The 19,281-nt window shown below is 36.7% G+C and overlaps 2 protein-coding genes across 12 annotated transcripts in view; both read right to left on the reverse strand.

The window, feature by feature from the left end:
* Positions 1-1,802: 1,802 nt before the first annotated feature.
* LOC144667427 (uncharacterized) lies at positions 1,803-18,976 on the reverse strand. 11 transcript variants are annotated; one of them, XM_078528826.1, is made up of 19 exons: positions 18,765-18,976; positions 18,197-18,271; positions 17,312-17,365; positions 13,910-13,984; positions 13,500-13,553; positions 12,550-12,624; positions 12,019-12,066; positions 11,448-11,501; positions 8,576-8,650; positions 8,009-8,083; positions 7,598-7,651; positions 6,913-6,987; positions 6,345-6,419; positions 5,934-5,987; positions 5,211-5,306; positions 3,900-3,962; positions 3,375-3,437; positions 2,640-2,714; positions 1,803-2,114 (listed from the first exon to the last, which is right to left on the reverse strand). In XM_078528826.1, exons 1-19 carry the CDS (start codon positions 18,881-18,883, stop codon positions 2,060-2,062), a joined length of 1,314 nt encoding a protein of 437 aa, XP_078384952.1. In that variant the 5' UTR covers positions 18,884-18,976; the 3' UTR covers positions 1,803-2,059. The 11 variants fall into 11 exon arrangements, with proteins under 11 accessions (XP_078384952.1, XP_078384954.1, XP_078384953.1 ...); XM_078528828.1 differs by lacking the exon at positions 13,500-13,553; XM_078528827.1 differs by lacking the exon at positions 12,019-12,066.
* Positions 18,977-18,990: 14 nt separating this feature from the next.
* LOC144667223 (heat shock 70 kDa protein 12A-like) overlaps positions 18,991-19,281 on the reverse strand; it is a 4,759-nt gene continuing 4,468 nt past the window's right edge. The window contains exon 6 of the mRNA XM_078528626.1: positions 18,991-19,014. Coding sequence (XP_078384752.1) covers positions 18,991-19,014 — 24 coding nt within the window. The remainder of the gene's footprint in view (positions 19,015-19,281) is intronic.

Raw genomic sequence — 19,281 nt, forward strand, 5'->3', positions numbered from 1 at the left:
GGGGAGTTTTGGGATACTGTATTTCGAGGACTGGACTGGACTAGTAAAACGCGGACTAGTAAAACGCGGACTTGTAAAACGCGGACTAGTATAACGCGGACTAGTAAAACGCGGACTTGTAAAACGCGGACTAGTAAAACGCGGACTCAGATAAAACGCGGACTTGTAAAAGGAGGACTAGTAAAACGCGGACTAGTAAAACGCGGACTTGTAAAACGCGGACTAGTAAAACGCGGACTTGTAAAACGCGGACTTGTAAAAGGAGGGCTTGTTAAGCACAGACTTGTAGAACGTGGACTTGTAAAACAAGCGCTTGTAAATCGGATAAAACTAAACGGTTTAGCGAGCGAAACAATTTGTGTTTGAAGCTCTTGTGTGTTTCTTCGACGGCATATTTCTAGCTTTTTTGAGCACTCTATGGTCTGTTTTAGCGTGGAGATGTTTTTGCAGTATAGCACATGTTCGTTCTGCAAACCCCTACTAAAACAACGAGATTGATGCTATGAGTTGTGTGCATATGTTTCTTTCTTTTCACTACTTGATGTCTGTTGAGTGCACTCGTTTGTATTGCTCGCACGAGGTAGAACGGGGCCCGTCCAGGAATCAACAGTAAATAAAGGTGACGGGCTTACACGACTCCTACGTTCGTGACATTAGAATATTTGCCGTTAAATGTTTAAATTCGGTCTTTCGACCTTATTTGCTTCTGACTTCTTTCTGAGGGTACTGTTTTAATTTAGGGGCAGTATGTGGTAAATAAAGGCAACGGGCCTACACGAATCCTACGTTCGTGACATTAGAACATTTGCCGTTATATGTTCAAATTCGGTCTTTCGACCTTATTTGCTTCTGACTTCTTTCTGAGGTTTCTGTTTTTTTGAGACATTATGTATTGAAGAGAGCCGTAAGATGATTGTGGCCAAAGAAGTGTCTAGAGGCGTTTTACAAGTCCGCGTTTTACTAGTCCGCGTTTTACTAGTCCAGTCCAGTCCAGTCCACGAAATACAGTATGCCGGGGAGTTTTAGTATAAACAAAGAATTCTACCGGTTTCGCTCCCAATCGATTTCGCACCGTCCGAGTTCGCTCCCACCTTATACCGCGTTCGCACCCAGTGTGACCGAGTTCGCTCCCTAGTATGACCGAGTTCGCTCTCAATAAAAACCGAGTTCGCACCCACCCTTTTCGAGTTCGTACCTAACTTTTTCGAGCCTTCTTAACCGAGTTTTCAATCACAGCCATCTTGAAACTAAGGCACGGACGCGAGATCTGGGGCGACCGGAAACAGCAAAGTAAGATGTTGTTTCCGGTCGGTTGAAATACTGTATGCAAACAGTTGTGGACAGATTTATAGACAATCTCGTCCCCAGAGCCTGTGTTCCCCTTGACCAGCGGTCGGGAAACTCAACGGCTCTGGACGAATCCAAACCGGAACCAGGAAATCCTGGTTCCGGTTTGATTGTGCGCGTGCGCCAGAGATTGCAAGACTCTTTTGCGCACGCTCCACGTTCCACTGAATAATTAATCGGGCGTGGCCGATTTAAGGTTTACCCTTTGGTCGTCCTAGAGCGTAGTCTCCTGGCGCTATTACAGTAATGGTATGAAACAAATGTTCAATCATTCATCAACAAGTTATGATCATTTTGTTGACAATAGTAGTTCCCCGGTAAACAGTTGTAGTACTGTCCCATCAAAGTGCAATGGCTGGAAAATACCGAAAAGCACATGACCTTCAGGTGAAACCGCACCTTACAGTATTACCAATACACTGCACTTTGCTAAGTCTTAAAACTTTACATTGTCTAGTCGTCTACTTCAATCGTTTATTTCTATTGTGTGAAATACATTTATAAATTGAAACCATCATGTCATTAAGTAATAATGCAATCTCGACAACGTTCTAGATATTATATTATGCACACTAATACAGCTCATGCAAGCCCTGTGACTTACACAAACACAGTCGGACTGAGTGCTACTTAAGTAACTACTTCGTCGTTTCTGCTGTACTGAACCCTGCCTTTCAAGGCAAAACGCCCGATTTGAAGCTTCTCAAGCTTCTCAATGTTCTTGTTCTTCCTGAAGAACCCTCAACTCATCATCCTTCTTTGACAACCTTAGAAAGACAAAATAGATTGCATTTTTGTGTCCCTTCTTTGCGAATTGATTTAGGACCCCTATCTCATTAATAAATCGACATCTACAGCCACTTTTTTGTAAGGTGTTGAAATGAAATAAATCAGCCAATGTGTCTTTATTAATTAAGGTGCAATTTCAAAATTGCATTGGTCAGTCATATCAAGTTTAAAGTTTTAATTTTTTTAAGAGACTACTTGATCAATTGGTCTTGTCATTCTTACTAGAAACTGTGATAAAATTAGCTGGAATGTGAAATCAAAGGCTAAGTAGTATCGTTTTATTATAGAGTTTTATCACGTGACGGAAGTTTTGAAGATTATGACGCTTTCTTCTTTATAGAAAGTAGTTGACATGCAAGAGTTGTACTGGTTTGACTAAACATATTGCACGTCTAATCTACCCCTGAAGCACGTTATTCTGTAAGCGTATTAAAGCGTCAGTGTTCGGGGGGATGGGAATAAATAGACAATAGACAAAATATGATGCAACGCCTCTCATTAACCTGGCTTCAAAGTAGTCTCTTTGTCTAGCCATCTGCTTGAGTTCTTCGTTATAGCTGTCTTGAAGGTAATTGTAACTGTAAAAAACATCAATTTGTTCAACTACCTGATCATTACCTAGCGATTTATTTCAAGAACAATGAGATGACGACTAGACAGGATCTGCTTTTTTGTAGAATTCTATGTGTGCAGTTAAAACCAGTTAATAAACTTTTCATAATAACGATACTGGTTCATAGGTTACACTGGGCACTATGGGTTCACAGCGAAAATAAGACGGTCCGACGGTTTTCTAGTGGTTTATCTTCGGTTTCCGTTGCATAAAGGGGTTAATGCCATTGTATATTCCCTTGGAAAGAATTCAAGTCCATCACAGGTAAGGATAATATCGTAAACCATCGTTAATAATAACCACAACATAACACCTTTGAATAAATACCACCTGGGATATATGGTAAGGGGTAAAACTAACTTTTAATATCTATATCTTTTAATATCACTGAAATTCACAAACACTTTTTACCTTCACTTCAACAGGTAACGTCCCACGCGCAAACAACTCAAATCACTTCCAACCAAGTGTGTGTAGTAAAACAAGCGAAATTGAAATGCACCAGTCATGCGATCGAAAACGTTCACCATTATCTCTCCAGATTTGGTGATGTTCGGCAGTCACGCCCGTAATACTACTGAGCTTACAGTATACGAATTTATAAGACAATTGGTATACATTGTACCTGGTAATTTGATGCCTTAAGTCATCTTCGAGTTTCTTAGTCTTCGACTCTTCTTGTGACAACCTAACACGTTTTCAGTTAAATCATGTTTAGTGCAAGGCCCAATTGTCACTGATAAAAGTTTAAAAAAAAGAGTCACTGATATAAATTAAAATTACTTCTACCGTCACAAAAATCTTAATGAAGTAAAATGAAGGTGTTTATGATAACTTATTATAATTTTACAATTTGTTAATAAATAATACGTGAACGTTTACAACCAAGACTGGTCAAGCGTCCGTTCTTAATTTATTCTGTCGCGTGAAGCCAGACAAAATCAAATCGTCATTTAAGAGAGCACAACTCTGAAGCGAAAACGGAAATTAAATTTCCATTCATTGAAGTCAAGATTTCATTATATAATTAAGAGGACACGTGAACACTATTGACTGTACTTAGGGGGCTAATTCGTAACAAATTAAAGGTAGTTTACAATATGGTGAGCTCGAGCTCGCATTCGGCAAGTCTGTGATGTTACCACCTTACCTGGACGTGCAGTGCTTTAGATTTTGATTGAGTCTGAAAGACTTCGATTGCTCTTCTAAAAACCTGACAAAATTTAAAATATAAAAAAATATTTTCCCTTACGTCATACCTACAAACAATTATTTAATCTATGAGTGGACCTAAATAATTAGCTGCATTGCGTCACCCATATGAATATCCAAAACTCAGTTTCAAGCAGTAATATATTGCTTTGTACTTTTCCTGGAAAGACATTTACCTCATGGATATTAATGGATGTATAACAGAAATTGTTCCCTTCAAAAACTATATCTTGGAGATCAAGGGAAGCAGCCCGTGAGACCTGGGCCACAGCTTTTGAAGGCGAAACATAAGATATAAGTGCGGAAAAAAAATCATTCTGGTACTTTTCAATCCAAGCTTCTTCTTTTTCACTCCAGGGCCCAACATTGAGTGAAAGTCTCTACTTTCAATCTTTACTGTCTCTATGTGACTCGTTAGTGGAAAATAAAAATAACTACACATTGTTAGATTTAAATTAAATTTGCGAATATTTAACTACATTCCCAGAAAAATTGACAACAAAGGGTTTCCATCATCGTATTTGGTAAGCGATGTAAAATATACACCAAGTTTATTATCAACTTGCCCACTGACGCAGCACAACAGCTTATGAAGAAACTAATAGCTTTGTTGTTTTTTTAACGTTCCATAATCGACTGGGAGGACAGAAAGGGTGTAAATTTTCGCGTGGGAAGGAGTGGAGGGAACCATTTTGTATCCTTTCATGACTTGATTCACAATGTTAGCTTTTTTGACAATCTTCAGAAAAGGCCTGCTGCGTGGTCGAAGTGAACGTTTTCAAAGATCTCCGTTTGCGGTGAAAGCGACCAGTGTTTTCAAATTTTATATTAGCCTGGACGTAGCCTGCAAAACAGGCCTGGCGACATCGACGAGGGTGGGCCTCGATGAAAATCGAACCAATATAACTCCACCTTACGATGTGTTGTTCCACCTCCGGGGGGACTCCTTTATGAAAGGGGCGGGGATTCTCGTCGAAAAGTTTGAAAAGAACCCTAAAAGAGACCAATATGGGTCTGGGTCAAGCTTTTTTTGACCCCTAAAAAATACAAAAAAAACTAAGAATATAATTCATATTTGTATTTTCTTCCTGTGCAGCCCTAAACGAGAACAGCCAAAGCGAGCTCAAAAATCCGAAATTTACATCCCTAAGCAAGACGACGAGCCCGGAGTAAAAAGGCCAGTAGAGAAATTGAAAGCGTAAAGGATCCTTCAGTTTTTCTATGAGGCAATTTCAACGTTTGCTTATACCTTTTGCGACAATCATCCAACTCCTTCTGCTTTGATTTTAATTGCTCTTTGTAAGTACTCTCCATCCTCTTCCTCTCAGCTTTCATTTTATTTAAACTAAATTTTAAAAAGCCGTTATAAGAAAGTAAAAAGTGACAGTTACATTGTCAATAAATGCATACAGTACATTATAACCCTATAAAACAAATCAAAAAGGGCATCTATTGAAACATTAGTCCCATAATAAATTAATTTTGGATCTACTGAGACTGCCAAGCCACCTCGAACCCAAGATATAATGACACCTTTAAAACGACCCTCGTTGTCGTAGGTCAGTCAAATTATGATACTACTGTTAATCCAAGTAATAAAAATATAAAGTCACACAATTTAGTTCTGACTCTCCAACGAATCCAGTTCTTTGCACCTGGAACTGAACTGGCGCATATTATTGTAAATGAGCACAGCTCCTAACTAATTAATTTTCATTTAAATTTTGTCACTTACTTCCTCAACAGTTGTCTGGGTGGGATTTCTGGAATCTTGCACATCACTATGGGTGCAAAACTCCACCCTCCCAGGGATAAAACGTAGGTATGTAAAAAAAAGAATCTTTCAGTTTCAGCACGTCCACACAATTATAAATTTCAGAATATATACCCAGTTCTAAAGTTTTTTTTTATTATTTAAGCGGTAACATGTTTCTACCCCTTTTAGGATACATTATAGTTTTTAACAAAATACCTTGCAACTTTACTATCTGTCAGCTCTTCTATCTGTCTTTCTAAGCCTTTGTTTCTTTAAAAACGAAAATAAAACAAACTCAGCGTTACTTTAAGAGATAGACAACTGAGTACGGAAGTTGTAAATAATGCCACCTCACTTTACTTTTTTTATTATTTGATGCACATTAAAGGACGAGTGAAAGTACTATTAGGATTGCTTATTGGATGGATGGACATACGGGCAGACAGACGGACAGACAGAGGGACAGTTGGATAAAATATATCAAAGTATTATAATTTGGCCCCTTTCCTCGTGTAGACAGTGACTAAACAGTATAGTTTTTTCAGTCTTCACTGACTGTGACGCACGTTTTGTGATGCTGTTTTGCATTTACTCACCTAAATGAATTGTTAAAAAAATTAAACATACCGTTTGTAACATTCCTGCAGCTGATTTTCTTTGTGTCGTAAAACTGCTTGGTGTTTAACTGCTTGTTCTTCGAGGCTTAAATGAAAAACAATTGTCGGCACAGCAGCTAATTGGGAATTATTTGTATTAAGTGTATCATCAGGTATACATTTTGTATTATATAAAAAAAATTGCTAATCACTGCAGTATCGAGTTGACGATGTACATTTCATATCAGAAAAACGTGCATAGAATAAATATTTTGTAAAATGCTACCTTCTTACTAACCGAGCGCGAGGGACGTACTGGGAATTATTTTATTTGATGGGCTGCTGGCAACCTCTGTCTTATTTTAATGCACGAAGGAAGCATAAAAAATTTTATTGTAAAATCGTGTTTTATATGGCCTCAAGTTTTTTCCCAGCGAAGGTTTCCAAATATTCCCATGGGCTTTCAAGGTGATCAATAGCTTTTGTAGACAGTGACTAAACAGTATAGTTTTTTCAGTCTTCACTGACTGTGACGCACGTTTTGTAATGCTGTTTTGCATTTACTCACCTAAATGAATTGTTAAAAAAATTAAACATACCGTTTGTAACATTCCTGCAGCTGATTTTCTTTGTGTCGTAAAACTGCTTGGTGTTTAACTGCTTGTTCTTCGAGGCTTAAATGAAAAACAATTGTCGGCACAGCAGCTAATTGGGAATTATTTGTATTAAGTGTATCATCAGGTATACATTTTGTATTATATAAAAAAAATTGCTAATCACTGCAGTATCGAGTTGACGATGTACATTTCATATCAGAAAAACGTGCATAGAATAAATATTTTGTAAAATGCTACCTTCTTACTAACCGAGCGCGAGGGACGTACTGGGAATTATTTTATTTGATGGGCTGCTGGCAACCTCTGTCTTATTTTAATGCACGAAGGAAGCATAAAAAATTTTATTGTAAAATCGTGTTTTATATGGCCTCAAGTTTTTCCCAGCGAAGGTTTCCAAATATTCCCATGGGCTTTCAAGGTGATCAATAGCTTTTGTAGACATCAGCTGAATATTTACGATCATTTTCCGAAAATTTTCAAAGATCATCGAAAATTTAGCAAACATCGTCTGAACGTTTCCGAATAATTCCCAAAGATTTAGATCTTCGCATCCTTTTTTCGACTATTTACCTTGTTTACAAGTTTAAAAATAGAGGAATAACACGGAATAGGCCCAGACAGATTGTGCTCGGCAACTTTTGAGCAACTTTTGGCGTTTACAAAATACCTTGCAACTTTACTATCTGTCAGCTCTTCTATCTGTCTTTCTAAGCCTTTGTTTCTATAAAAACGAAAATAAAACAAACTCAGCGTTACTTTAAGAGATAGACAACTGAGTACGGAAGTTGTAAATAATGCCACCTCACTTTACTTTTTTTATTATTTGATGCACATTAAAGGACGAGTGAAAGTACTATTAGGATTGCTTATTGGATGGATGGACATACGGGCAGACAGACGGACAGACAGAGGGACAGTTGGATAAAATATATCAAAGTATTATAATTTGGCCCCTTTCCTCGTGTAGACAGTGACTAAACAGTATAGTTTTTTCAGTCTTCACTGACTGTGACGCACGTTTTGTAATGCTGTTTTGCATTTACTCACCTAAATGAATTGTTAAAAAAATTAAACATACCGTTTGTAACATTCCTGCAGCTGATTTTCTTTGTGTCGTAAAACTGCTTGGTGTTTAACTGCTTGTTCTTCGAGGCTTAAATGAAAAACAATTGTCGGCACAGCAGCTAATTGGGAATTATTTGTATTAAGTGTATCATCAGGTATACATTTTGTATTATATAAAAAAAATTGCTAATCACTGCAGTATCGAGTTGACGATGTACATTTCATATCAGAAAAACGTGCATAGAATAAATATTTTGTAAAATGCTACCTTCTTACTAACCGAGCGCGAGGGACGTACTGGGAATTATTTTATTTGATGGGCTGCTGGCAACCTCTGTCTTATTTTAATGCACGAAGGAAGCATAAAAAATTTTATTGTAAAATCGTGTTTTATATGGCCTCAAGTTTTTCCCAGCGAAGGTTTCCAAATATTCCCATGGGCTTTCAAGGTGATCAATAGCTTTTGTAGACAGTGACTAAACAGTATAGTTTTTTCAGTCTTCACTGACTGTGACGCACGTTTTGTAATGCTGTTTTGCATTTACTCACCTAAATGAATTGTTAAAAAAATTAAACATACCGTTTGTAACATTCCTGCAGCAGATTTTCTTTGTGTCGTAAAACTGCTTGGTGTTTAACTGCTTGTTCTTCGAGGCTTAAATGAAAAACAATTGTCGGCACAGCAGCTAATTGGGAATTATTTGTATTAAGTGTATCATCAGGTATACATTTTGTATTATATAAAAAAATTGCTAATCACTGCAGTATCGAGTTGACGATGTACATTTCATATCAGAAAAACGTGCATAGAATAAATATTTTGTAAAATGCTACCTTCTTACTAACCGAGCGCGAGGGACGTACTGGGAATTATTTTATTTGATGGGCTGCTGGCAACCTCTGTCTTATTTTAATGCACGAAGGAAGCATAAAAAATTTTATTGTAAAATCGTGTTTTATATGGCCTCAAGTTTTTCCCAGCGAAGGTTTCCAAATATTCCCATGGGCTTTCAAGGTGATCAATAGCTTTTGTAGACATCAGCTGAATATTTACGATCATTTTCCGAAAATTTTCAAAGATCATCGAAAATTTAGCAAACATCGTCTGAACGTTTCCGAATAATTCCCAAAGATTTAGATCTTCGCATCCTTTTTTCGACTATTTACCTTGTTTACAAGTTTAAAAATAGAGGAATAACACGGAATAGGCCCAGACAGATTGTGCTCGGCAACTTTTGAGCAACTTTTGGCGTTTGGAGCAACTTTTTCCAATTTTAGCAACCATGAGCAACTTTTAGCTTTCTGAGCAACTTTTGAGCAACTTTGTATTGATATGCCTAATAAGAATCACAAAAATTAACATGTGGTTGAAATTTTGAAAAGGAAACATCTTTTTCTGTAAAAACATTGATACTTTGCATACTAGCAGGGAATGGGTGTTGAGGAGGTGTTGAGAGGACATCATAAACCCACCTCGTCCCCAGTTATTTTCGGTTCACTACCACTACCTGGTCGCCCAGGATTTCTTGGCCTGGTTGCCCAGCGTCGGCAGCGTGTTCTTCCTCAAAATGGCGGACGGCGATTTAATAGATTTAATATCGCAGGACGCCGGAGAAAACGACTGAACAGAGTATTTAGCACGCACATTGGCGTTATTTTCTTTAATTTGTTGACATTGCTCAATAAGATACAAGAGCATTTAATATATTAAGTTTTGTTCTGCAGCTGTGCAAACCTTTTATAATATACATGTGCCCAAGATATACACTTCAGATTAATATATTGAACTTTCTTAAGTTCCAATTATCCAAAAAGAACAATGATTGATGATATTTAATAATATTTGTATGAAATATTGATATATTAAAGTAGCAACTTTTGAAGTTTTAGTAGCAACTTTTGGGGTTTTTGGGCAACATTTTAGCAACTTTTTGGCTTTAAAAAGAGCAACTTTTCATGATTTTGCGAGCACAATCTGTCTAGGCCTAACAGGGAAGGGCGGCACACTCATACCACAAATTCTTCAAATTCTTGTAAACTCTCAAGGGGATGTTTTTTTTATTTCTTAAGGGAATAATTTAAATTTCTCAGGGGAATATTTTTCGCTGTGGGTGATAAAAGTGTCACTCAACAGTAATGCGTCAACACTTGCGATCCCGTAGTGATATGAAAGCTACTCTAAAATTCGAGAGGAAATAAAGTTTATGTATGTATGTATGTGTGAAGCAGATGCTGTAAAACCACATTACATAACAAATTGAAAACGTGACTTGTCTTGTCAGATTTACAAATGTTATATAACAAATCTAAAACGTGACTAGCCCATATCATACATGACATAACCAATTGAGAATGAGAGTGATTCAGCTTTCTTATCGCAACACAAAACTCAACGCACGTGTTTCTGAAAGGCGATCTATAAAAAGCATCACTATTTAACTTAACTGAGGCACTAAATTTCGTAACAATGGATTGCGTAACTAACGCTAAAACACGAATAAATAAACACTAGCACTTACATCGTTTAAAATTTACAACGCACGGCCGATGTGAAGGACGTGCACATGATTTCAGGCGGTACTGTAGTCTTGATAAACGTTACATATTTACGCTGTACTTTACCAACTGGATGACTCGAGCCGTAGCGAAAAGGTCAGATGGATTTAATTATTACGATTACAGTGATCCAGGTTTTAATAACGTCAAACTAAAACATATTAAAATACAGAAACGCAAGAGAAACTGACAACATTAAACAATCGAATTAAAAACAAAACGAAATTATTAAAGGTTACCGATTGTCCTCCCTCTTGCCTGAACGGTTGAAAACGCGCGAAGGCAACGAAGTTTTAAAAAACGATTAAGAATGCAAATTTGTACTGCTACAAGTCTTTCACACTAAAGCGGCGCTAATATTTAACCTGAGGTACAAAATGTTGTGACAATTGATTGCATGACTTACGCTAAACACAAGTAAATGATCACTTTTTCTTCCACACACACACATTCCAGAATATCTGGGACTCGGGACAATTGCACGTCTTTGTGAATTTTATGTCGTGCGGGAAATCTGCATTAAACCGTGTAAAATTCATTCTTACTCGAAAGAAAACAACTATTTAGAAAAAGGGCAATCAACAAGTTTACTATTTTAACCAATCCAAAATGTATGAAGATAGGAAATTGTTAAACTAAACTACAAAGCAACTGTAATGATAAGTTCAAAGAACAATGCACAGGTTAAACCTTCGACTCATCCTTCATCCAAAATAGTCGGTATCTCGAAGAGATCTTTGATTATACTTTACATACCAAACCGTGTTTTGTTTCTTTAAGTTATAATTGTGATTATGACATTGTGTCATTTTGGTGAATGAACGTATTGCTTTTAGACATTTTTTTTCGTGAAATCCGAAATAATTTCTATAGGGAACCGAAAAATACGTTTTTACCTTTTTGCGTAGTGTAGGATCTCGGCGTTCTTTTTCTCCAGTTCCCTATTATGGCTAGGTTTAAATACAACAATGATGAGCTTATATTCAATAACTAGTATTGTAAATTCATTTATAACTCAAAAGGAATGGATCCAGTAAAAAGGTCACATGAATGCGCTGTAAATCCCAGTACAGAATAGGCATTTTGTAATGCTCATACAGAATACTTACTGTTTTGAAGCTTAAAAAAATAAAAATACATATTTATTTCACAAGTCCGACACAATATTCGCGTCCGATCTGAATGTATAAATACCCAGAAAATGTAAACAATTATACAGATCGGCTGTTTCGTATTGTATACATCACTAACGAATCAATCCCACAGACTTTATTTGGCTTTAAAAAATGTGACAGGATAGATGTTAGCTTCAGTATGTAATGTGCTCTAAATTACAGAATGTGGCTGGCAGCCCTAACCACTCGGTAAAAATAATAAACACTTATGATAATTTTAATTATTTTTTGCTAATTAATCGGTAACGATCTAACGATATAGATAACATAGAAAAGCGCACTTTTCACTTACCTTTCTGTCAATTGCTTAATTTTATTTTCTAAATCATGATCCTGGTTCCTGTGAATAATAGATCAACAACGAAGTTACAAACTAAACTCTGTTTAGTAAACTGAACCGAAAGATGGCTTCCCTTGGAATAAATGGTTAAGACCGCGCCGCATTGAGCCCCGCATTCCTTTACCCTAGTTATTTTAAAAACTGAAAAAGGCTAATTACCTACCTAATGGGTAGAAGCAATAATATGTATCATGTACATGTTGTTGTTGTTATTATTGTTGTTGATGATGTTGCTGTTGTTGTTGTTGTTGTTCCTACTGCATGCTGCGGCTGCAGTTGGTACTGCTGCTGCTACTGCGTATTACTGTTACTACTACTGATGTTGCTGCGCCTGTATCTGCTGCTGTTTTTTGTTGTTTTTCTTGCTTTGGTCGTTTTTTGTTGTTGTTGTTCTTATTGTTGTTAATGTTTGAAGTAGTGGACTGGAGCCGTTTTGTAAGGTGTACATAACTTACAGCCGTGTTTTGTCAGATTAAAGCTTACCGTAATTGTTCATTTGATTCTTTACACAGGTTGTCATCAGACACGTGAGGTGAACTGGTTTCATTGAATGTGGAACTATGAACAGATAGAGAAATAAATGAAATCAACAAGCGTCAAGAGAGTGATATGTATATGATATGACATGTAAAAGCAGTGCAGTCCAGAGTACGCCGAAGACATATTTATCTCACGCTATCTTGTACAATTATCTTGCTTTTTTAATATCACGCTTTCATACTTTGTGGCACAATCGATGCCGAGATGATTTATCATTTGTTTTTGGTTGAGATTCTCTTGGTATGTCAAATTTGTGTCTCAGCGAAAAAAATGGAGCTGTCAGAGCTTACAGTTCTACCACTTTTAGGACACATTATTGTTTTTTTAACAAATGGTAAACGTGTCAGCGCGCACTATTGAGTTACAGATGCACGCGGGAGGTTGCTAAGCACGAAAGAAGCGTAAGAGTCGCCTGAGGCGATAGCCGAGGGCGACTCTAGCTTCTTGAGTGCTTAACTAACCTCCCAAGTGCATCTGTAACTCAATAGTGCGCGCTGTGACGTTTACCAATTACCATTTGTTTTATAGCACAACTTGTAGGCGATTTATTACAGTTTCTTTGAGGTAAAAGTGCGCGCGCTTATTTAAACATTTGCGTGTAGTGCTCAAAACAAACAAACAAACTTTTGAATTATTTCAAACTTGCATTATACCTCAAAGTCTTTCAGCATTATGGAGAAATGGTTTTTCTTATGTTTAGCTTTTCAAATTCACAGAAAAATCGAGAAAACATTCGTGAAGTAGTGGCACTTTCTTGTGCCATGTCGCATCAAATCAGCGCGCGCGCTCAGGTTGAAGGCATACGTCAGCGTGCACCCATGGGCAAATAGTAGACGCTAAATTAACCAATCAGAACGCGCGCTTTACTTTAGTTATGCTATAAAACAAAATACCTTGCAACTTTACTATCTGTCAGCTCTTCTATCTGTCTTTCTAAGCCTTTGTTTCTATAAAAACGAAAACGAAACAAACTCAGCGTTACTTTAAGAGATAGACAACTGAGTACGGAAGTTGTAAATAATGCCACCTCACTTTACTTTTTTATTATTTAATGCACATTAAAGGACGAGTGAAAGTACTATAAGGATTGCTTATTGGATGGATGGAGATACGGGCAGACAGACGGACAGACAGAGGGACAGTTGGATAAAATATATCAAAGTATTGAAATTTGGCCCCTTTCCTCGTGTAGACAGTGACTAAACAGTATAGTTTTTTCAGTCTTCACTGACTGTGACGCACGTTTTGTAATGCTGTTTTGCATTTACTCACCTAAATGAATTGTTAAAAAAATTAAACATACCGTTTGTAACATTCCTGCAGCTGATTATCTTTGTGTTGTAAAACTGCTTGGTGTTTAACTGCTTGTTCTTCGAGGCTTAAATAAAAAATTGTCGGCACAGCAGCCAATTGGGAATTATTTGTATTAAGTGTATCATCAGGTATACATAGACATTTTATATCAGAAAAACGTACATAGAATAGATATTTTGTAAAATGCTACCCTCTTACAAACCGAGCGCGAGGGCCGTACTGGGAAATATTGGCTTGCGGTCATGGCAGTACGGACCAAGAGCAGCGAGGTTTTTATGGCATTAGGGTAATTATGATAAGAAAATGTTTTATTTGATGGGCTGCTGGCAACCTCTGTCTTATTTTAATGCACGAAGGAAGCATAAAAAATTTATTGCAAAATCGTGTTTTGTATGGCCTCAAGTTTTTCCCTTTTTAGCCCAGCGAAGGTTTCCAAATATTTCCCATGGGCTTTTAAGGTAATCAATAGCTTTTGTAAACATCAGCTGAATATTTACGATCATTTTCCGAAAATTTTCAAAGATCATCGAAAATTTAGCAAACATCGTCTGAACGTTTCCGAATAATTCCCAAAGATTTAGATCTTCGCATCCTTTTTTCGACTACTTACCTTGTTTACAAGTAAAATAGAAGAATAACAGGGAAGGGCGGCACACTCATACCAAAACTTCTTAAAATTTCTTGTAAACTCTCAAGGGGCTGTTTTAATTTCTTAAGGGAGTAATTTAAATTTCTCAAGGGAATATTTTTCGCTGTGGGTGATAAAAGCGTCACTCAATAGTAATGCGTCAACACTTGCGATCCCGAAGTGCAATGAAGCAGATGCAAATTGAAAACGTGACTTGTCTTGTCAGATTTACAAATGTTATATAACAAATCTTAAACGTGACTAGCCCTTATCATACATGACATAATCAATTGAGTATGTGAGTGATTCAGCTTTCTTATCGCAACACAAAACTCAACGCACGTGTTTCTGAAAGGCGATCTATAAAAAGCGTCACTAGTATTTAACTTAAGGCACTAAATTTCGTAACAATGGATTGCGTAACTAACGCTAAAACACGAATAAATAAACACTAGCACTTACATCGTTTAATAACGGTAAAAGTGAGTCCGCTATGCGAACATGTGTGGACTTTCATTTGAATAAAAGTTGACATTATGAATTAATCAACGAGTTACTGTAGCAGTCAACAACTTCAAGTTTCGAATCGAGTAATTCCAGATACAAGGCGAAAAAAACAAAGAACTTATCAATCAATTTATTTTTTACAAGACTGTTGGAAGAACAAAGTGTACTATTACTTGTCTTATGTACTACGCTTCAAGAAACACACGTTACCATTGCCGCTTGGGATGTCACGCAATGTGAATGAGCGTGGTGTGACCCTTTGTCACGTCGTTCACGACAAATGCCTTTTTTTCATGCAAATAAAAACCTAGAGTCCTAGAAGAACAGCAGTTATTAGACCAAAAGCCTTTCCTTACCGCTAGCAAGATAGGATACTATTTTCATTAAAAAAAATGTTGCGTGGAGCACGTGAACTGTCTCGCATCGCTTGTTTACACAACCCTTACTTTTTGTGTAAAGCTTGTGTAAACAACTCATCGAAAAACTTATTTTCTTTCAATGAGTTCTTTATTAACCTTTTTGGAATAAGAATGTTTCAATAAGCTTTCACAAATAATTTCTTAGTAGCTTGCGTTGAAAGGCGGAGAAATATATTTTTCTGTTCACGAAATATTCACTTGGAGTCGGTGTTTTAAGAGGCGGCGAAGGACGTTATTTGAACCGACAATTAAATTATTTTGTCGTACGGTTTGGATACATGCATATTCTGCGGTTCGATGTTATTTTTATTCTTTTCATGACAATGTTTTAGTCCAGTTCTAAATTCGACATCGGTCTTTGTTAAATATACTACTTGAGAGAAATGGAGCAGGTGAACTATATCCCGGAGTCCAAGACAAATAAAACAACATGATCAGCGAACTTGTTTTGATACAACTCGTTGTGCATTCATTGTGTGTGGCAAAGCTGAAAGAAATAAATAACCAGACATTTGATTCGTTTTAATATGCGAATCAAAAATGCTCCAGCCGCACAGAAGAGCAAACACTGCGGAAAGTGAGTAAAAAGTGTGAAAAAAAAAGAAAAGTGACCTACGACCGCAGTTGTTCAGCTCATTAGATATGCAGATTTCAGCCGTCTCGATTGTTATTTCACTTTTCATCTACGCCACCGCTGCCTTTGAAAGAGAAAGATGTGTCAAAAAAGGCTTCTAGATTTAAGAATAAAGTGCGACTTACTCGATGCTGATCGAATTTCTGGGTTTACTGCCTTGGCTGCCCATCTCACGGAAAATTGCGATTCTCCGATCACTGTCAAAAACTTCCGAAAGCACTAACCCGAGTTATCACGGAAAGTGACCCCCCAATCGGAAAAAACTGCATCACAACAATGTGTAGACTTTAAAGTCCACACAAAAATTATAACGCATGGCCGATGTGCAGGATGTGCACATGCGGTACTGTAGTCTTGATAAACGTTACAAATTTACCCTGTTATTTACCAACTGTATGACTCGAGCCGTAGTGAAAAGGTCAGGTGGATTTAATTATTACGATTACAGTGATCCAGAATTTGATAACGTCAAACTAAAACATATTTAAATACACAAACGCGAGAGAAACTGATTCCATTAAACAATCGAATTAAAAACGAAACGAAATTATTAAAGGTTACTGAATGTCCTCCCTCTTGCCTGAACGGTTGAAAACACACGAAGGCAATGAAGTTTTAAAAAACGATTAAGAACGCAAATTTGCTACAAGTCTTTCACACTAAAGCGGCGCTAATATTTAACCTGAGGCACAAACTTTTGTGACAATTGATTGCGTGACTCACGCTAAACACGAGTAAATAATCACTGTTTCACGTTCTTCCAGACACACGCATTCCAGAATGTCTGGGACTCGGGACAATTGCACGTCTGTGGTGCGGGAAATCTGCATTAAACCGTGTGGAATTCATTCTTACTCGAAAGAAAACAACCATTTAGAAAACTGGCAATCAACAAGTTTACTATTTTAACCAATCCAAAATGCAGAAGATAGGAAATTGTTAAACTAAACTACAAAGCAACTGTAATGATGAGTTTAAAGAACAATGCACAGGTTAAACCTTCGACTCACCCTTCATCCAAAATAGTCGGTATCTCGAAGAGATCTTTGATTACACTTGACATACCAAACCGTGTTTTGTTTCTTAAAGTTATAATTGTGATTATGACATTGTGTCATTTTGGTAAATAAACGTATTGCTTCTAGACAACTTTTCGTGAAATCCGAAATAATTTCTATAGGGAACCGAAAAATACGTTCTTACCTTTTTGTGTAGTGTAGGATCTCAGCGTTCTTCTTCTCCAGTTCCCTATTATAGCTAGATTTAAATACAACAAGGTTGAGCTTACATATGTCAATAACTAGTATTGTAAAATTCATTTATAACTCAAAAGGAATGGATCCAGTAAAAAGGTCACATGAATGCGCTGTAAAGCCAAGTAAAGAATAGGCATTTTGTAATGCTCATTGTTGTTGTTGATGATTTTGTTGTTGTTGTTGTTGTTATTATTGTTGTTGTTGTTGTTGATGATGATGTTGTTGTTGTTGTTATTATTGTTATTGTTGTTGCTGATGATGATGTTGTTGTTGTTGTTGTTGTTATTATTGTTGTTGTTGTTGTTGTTGATGTTGATGTTGTTGTTGTTGTTGTTGATGTTGTTGTTGTTGTTGTTGTTATTATTGTTGTTGTTGTTGTTGATGATGATGTTGTTGTTGTTGTTGTTGTTATTATTGTTGTTGTTGTTGTTGTTGTTGTTGTTGTTTTTGATGATGTTGTTGTTGTTGTTGTTGTTGTTATTATTGTTGTTGTTGTTGATGTTGTTGTTGTTGTTGTTGTTGTTGTTATTATTGTTGTTGTTGTTGTTGTTGTTGTTGTTGTTGTTGTTGTTGTTGTTATTCCTACTGCGTGCTGCGGCTGCAGTTGCCTCTGCTGTTGCTGCTACGTATTACTGTTACTTCTACTCCTACTGCTGTTACTACGCCCGTATCTGTTGTTGGTTTTTGTTGTTGTCGATGCTGTTGTTTTTCTTGCTTTGGTCGTTTTTTGTTGTTGTTGTTCTTATTGCTGTTAATGTTTGAAGTAGTGGACTGGAGCCGTTTTGTAAGGTGTACATAACTTACAGCCGTGTTTTGTCAGATTCAAGCTTACCGTAATTGTTCATTTGATTCTTTACACAGGTTCTCATCAGACACGTGAGGTGAACTGGTTTCATTGAATGTGGAACTATGAACAGATGGACAAATAAGTGAAATCAACAAGCGTCAAGAGAGTGATATGTATATGATATGATATGATATGATATGATATGATATGATATGATATGATATGATATGATATGATATGATATGATATGATATGATATGATATGATTATCTAGCTTCTTTATTTAGAAAACTGGCAATCAACAAGTTTACTATTTTAACCAATCCACAATGTAGAAGATAGAAAATTGTTAAACTAAACTTCAAAGCAACTGTAATGATGAGTTCAAAGAACAATGCACAGGTTAAACCTTCGACTCACCCTTCATCCAAAATAGTCGGTATCTCGAAGGGATCTTTGATTATACTTGACATACCAAACCGTGTTTTGTTTCTTAAAGTTATAATTGTGATTATGACATTGTGTCATTTTGGTGAATAAACGTATTGCTTCTAGACAACTTTTCGTGAAATCCGAAATAATTTCTATAGGGAACCGAAAAATACGTTCTTACCTTTTTGCGTAGTGTAGGATCTCAGCGTTCTTAAGCTTCTTCTCCAGTTCCCTATTATAGCTAGGTTTAAATACAAGAAGGATGAGCTTATATTCAATAACTAGTATTGTAAAATTCATTTATAACTCAAAAGGAATGGATCCAGTAAAAAGGTCACATGAATGCGCTGTAAATCCCAGTACAGAATAGGCATTTTTTAATGCTCATACAGAATGGGACCGATTGATTACATCAACTTAATGTTTTGAAGCTTAAAAAAATAAAAAATATATATTCAATCACAAGTCCGATACAATATTCGCGTCCGATCTTAATGTATAAATACCCAGAAAATGTAAACAATCATACAGATCGGCCGTTTCGTATTGTATACATCACTTACGAATCGATTCCACTGACTTTATTTGGCTTTAGGAGTTGTGACAGGGTAGATGTTAGCTACAGTATGTAATGTGCTCTTAATTACAGAATGTGGCTGGCAGCACTAACCACTCGGTTAATATAATAAACACTTATG

The sequence above is a fragment of the Oculina patagonica genome, chromosome 10 (assembly GCF_052425735.1).
Source record: "Oculina patagonica isolate OP01 chromosome 10, crgOcupat, whole genome shotgun sequence".
Classification (NCBI taxonomy): Eukaryota; Metazoa; Cnidaria; class Anthozoa; order Scleractinia; family Oculinidae; genus Oculina; species Oculina patagonica.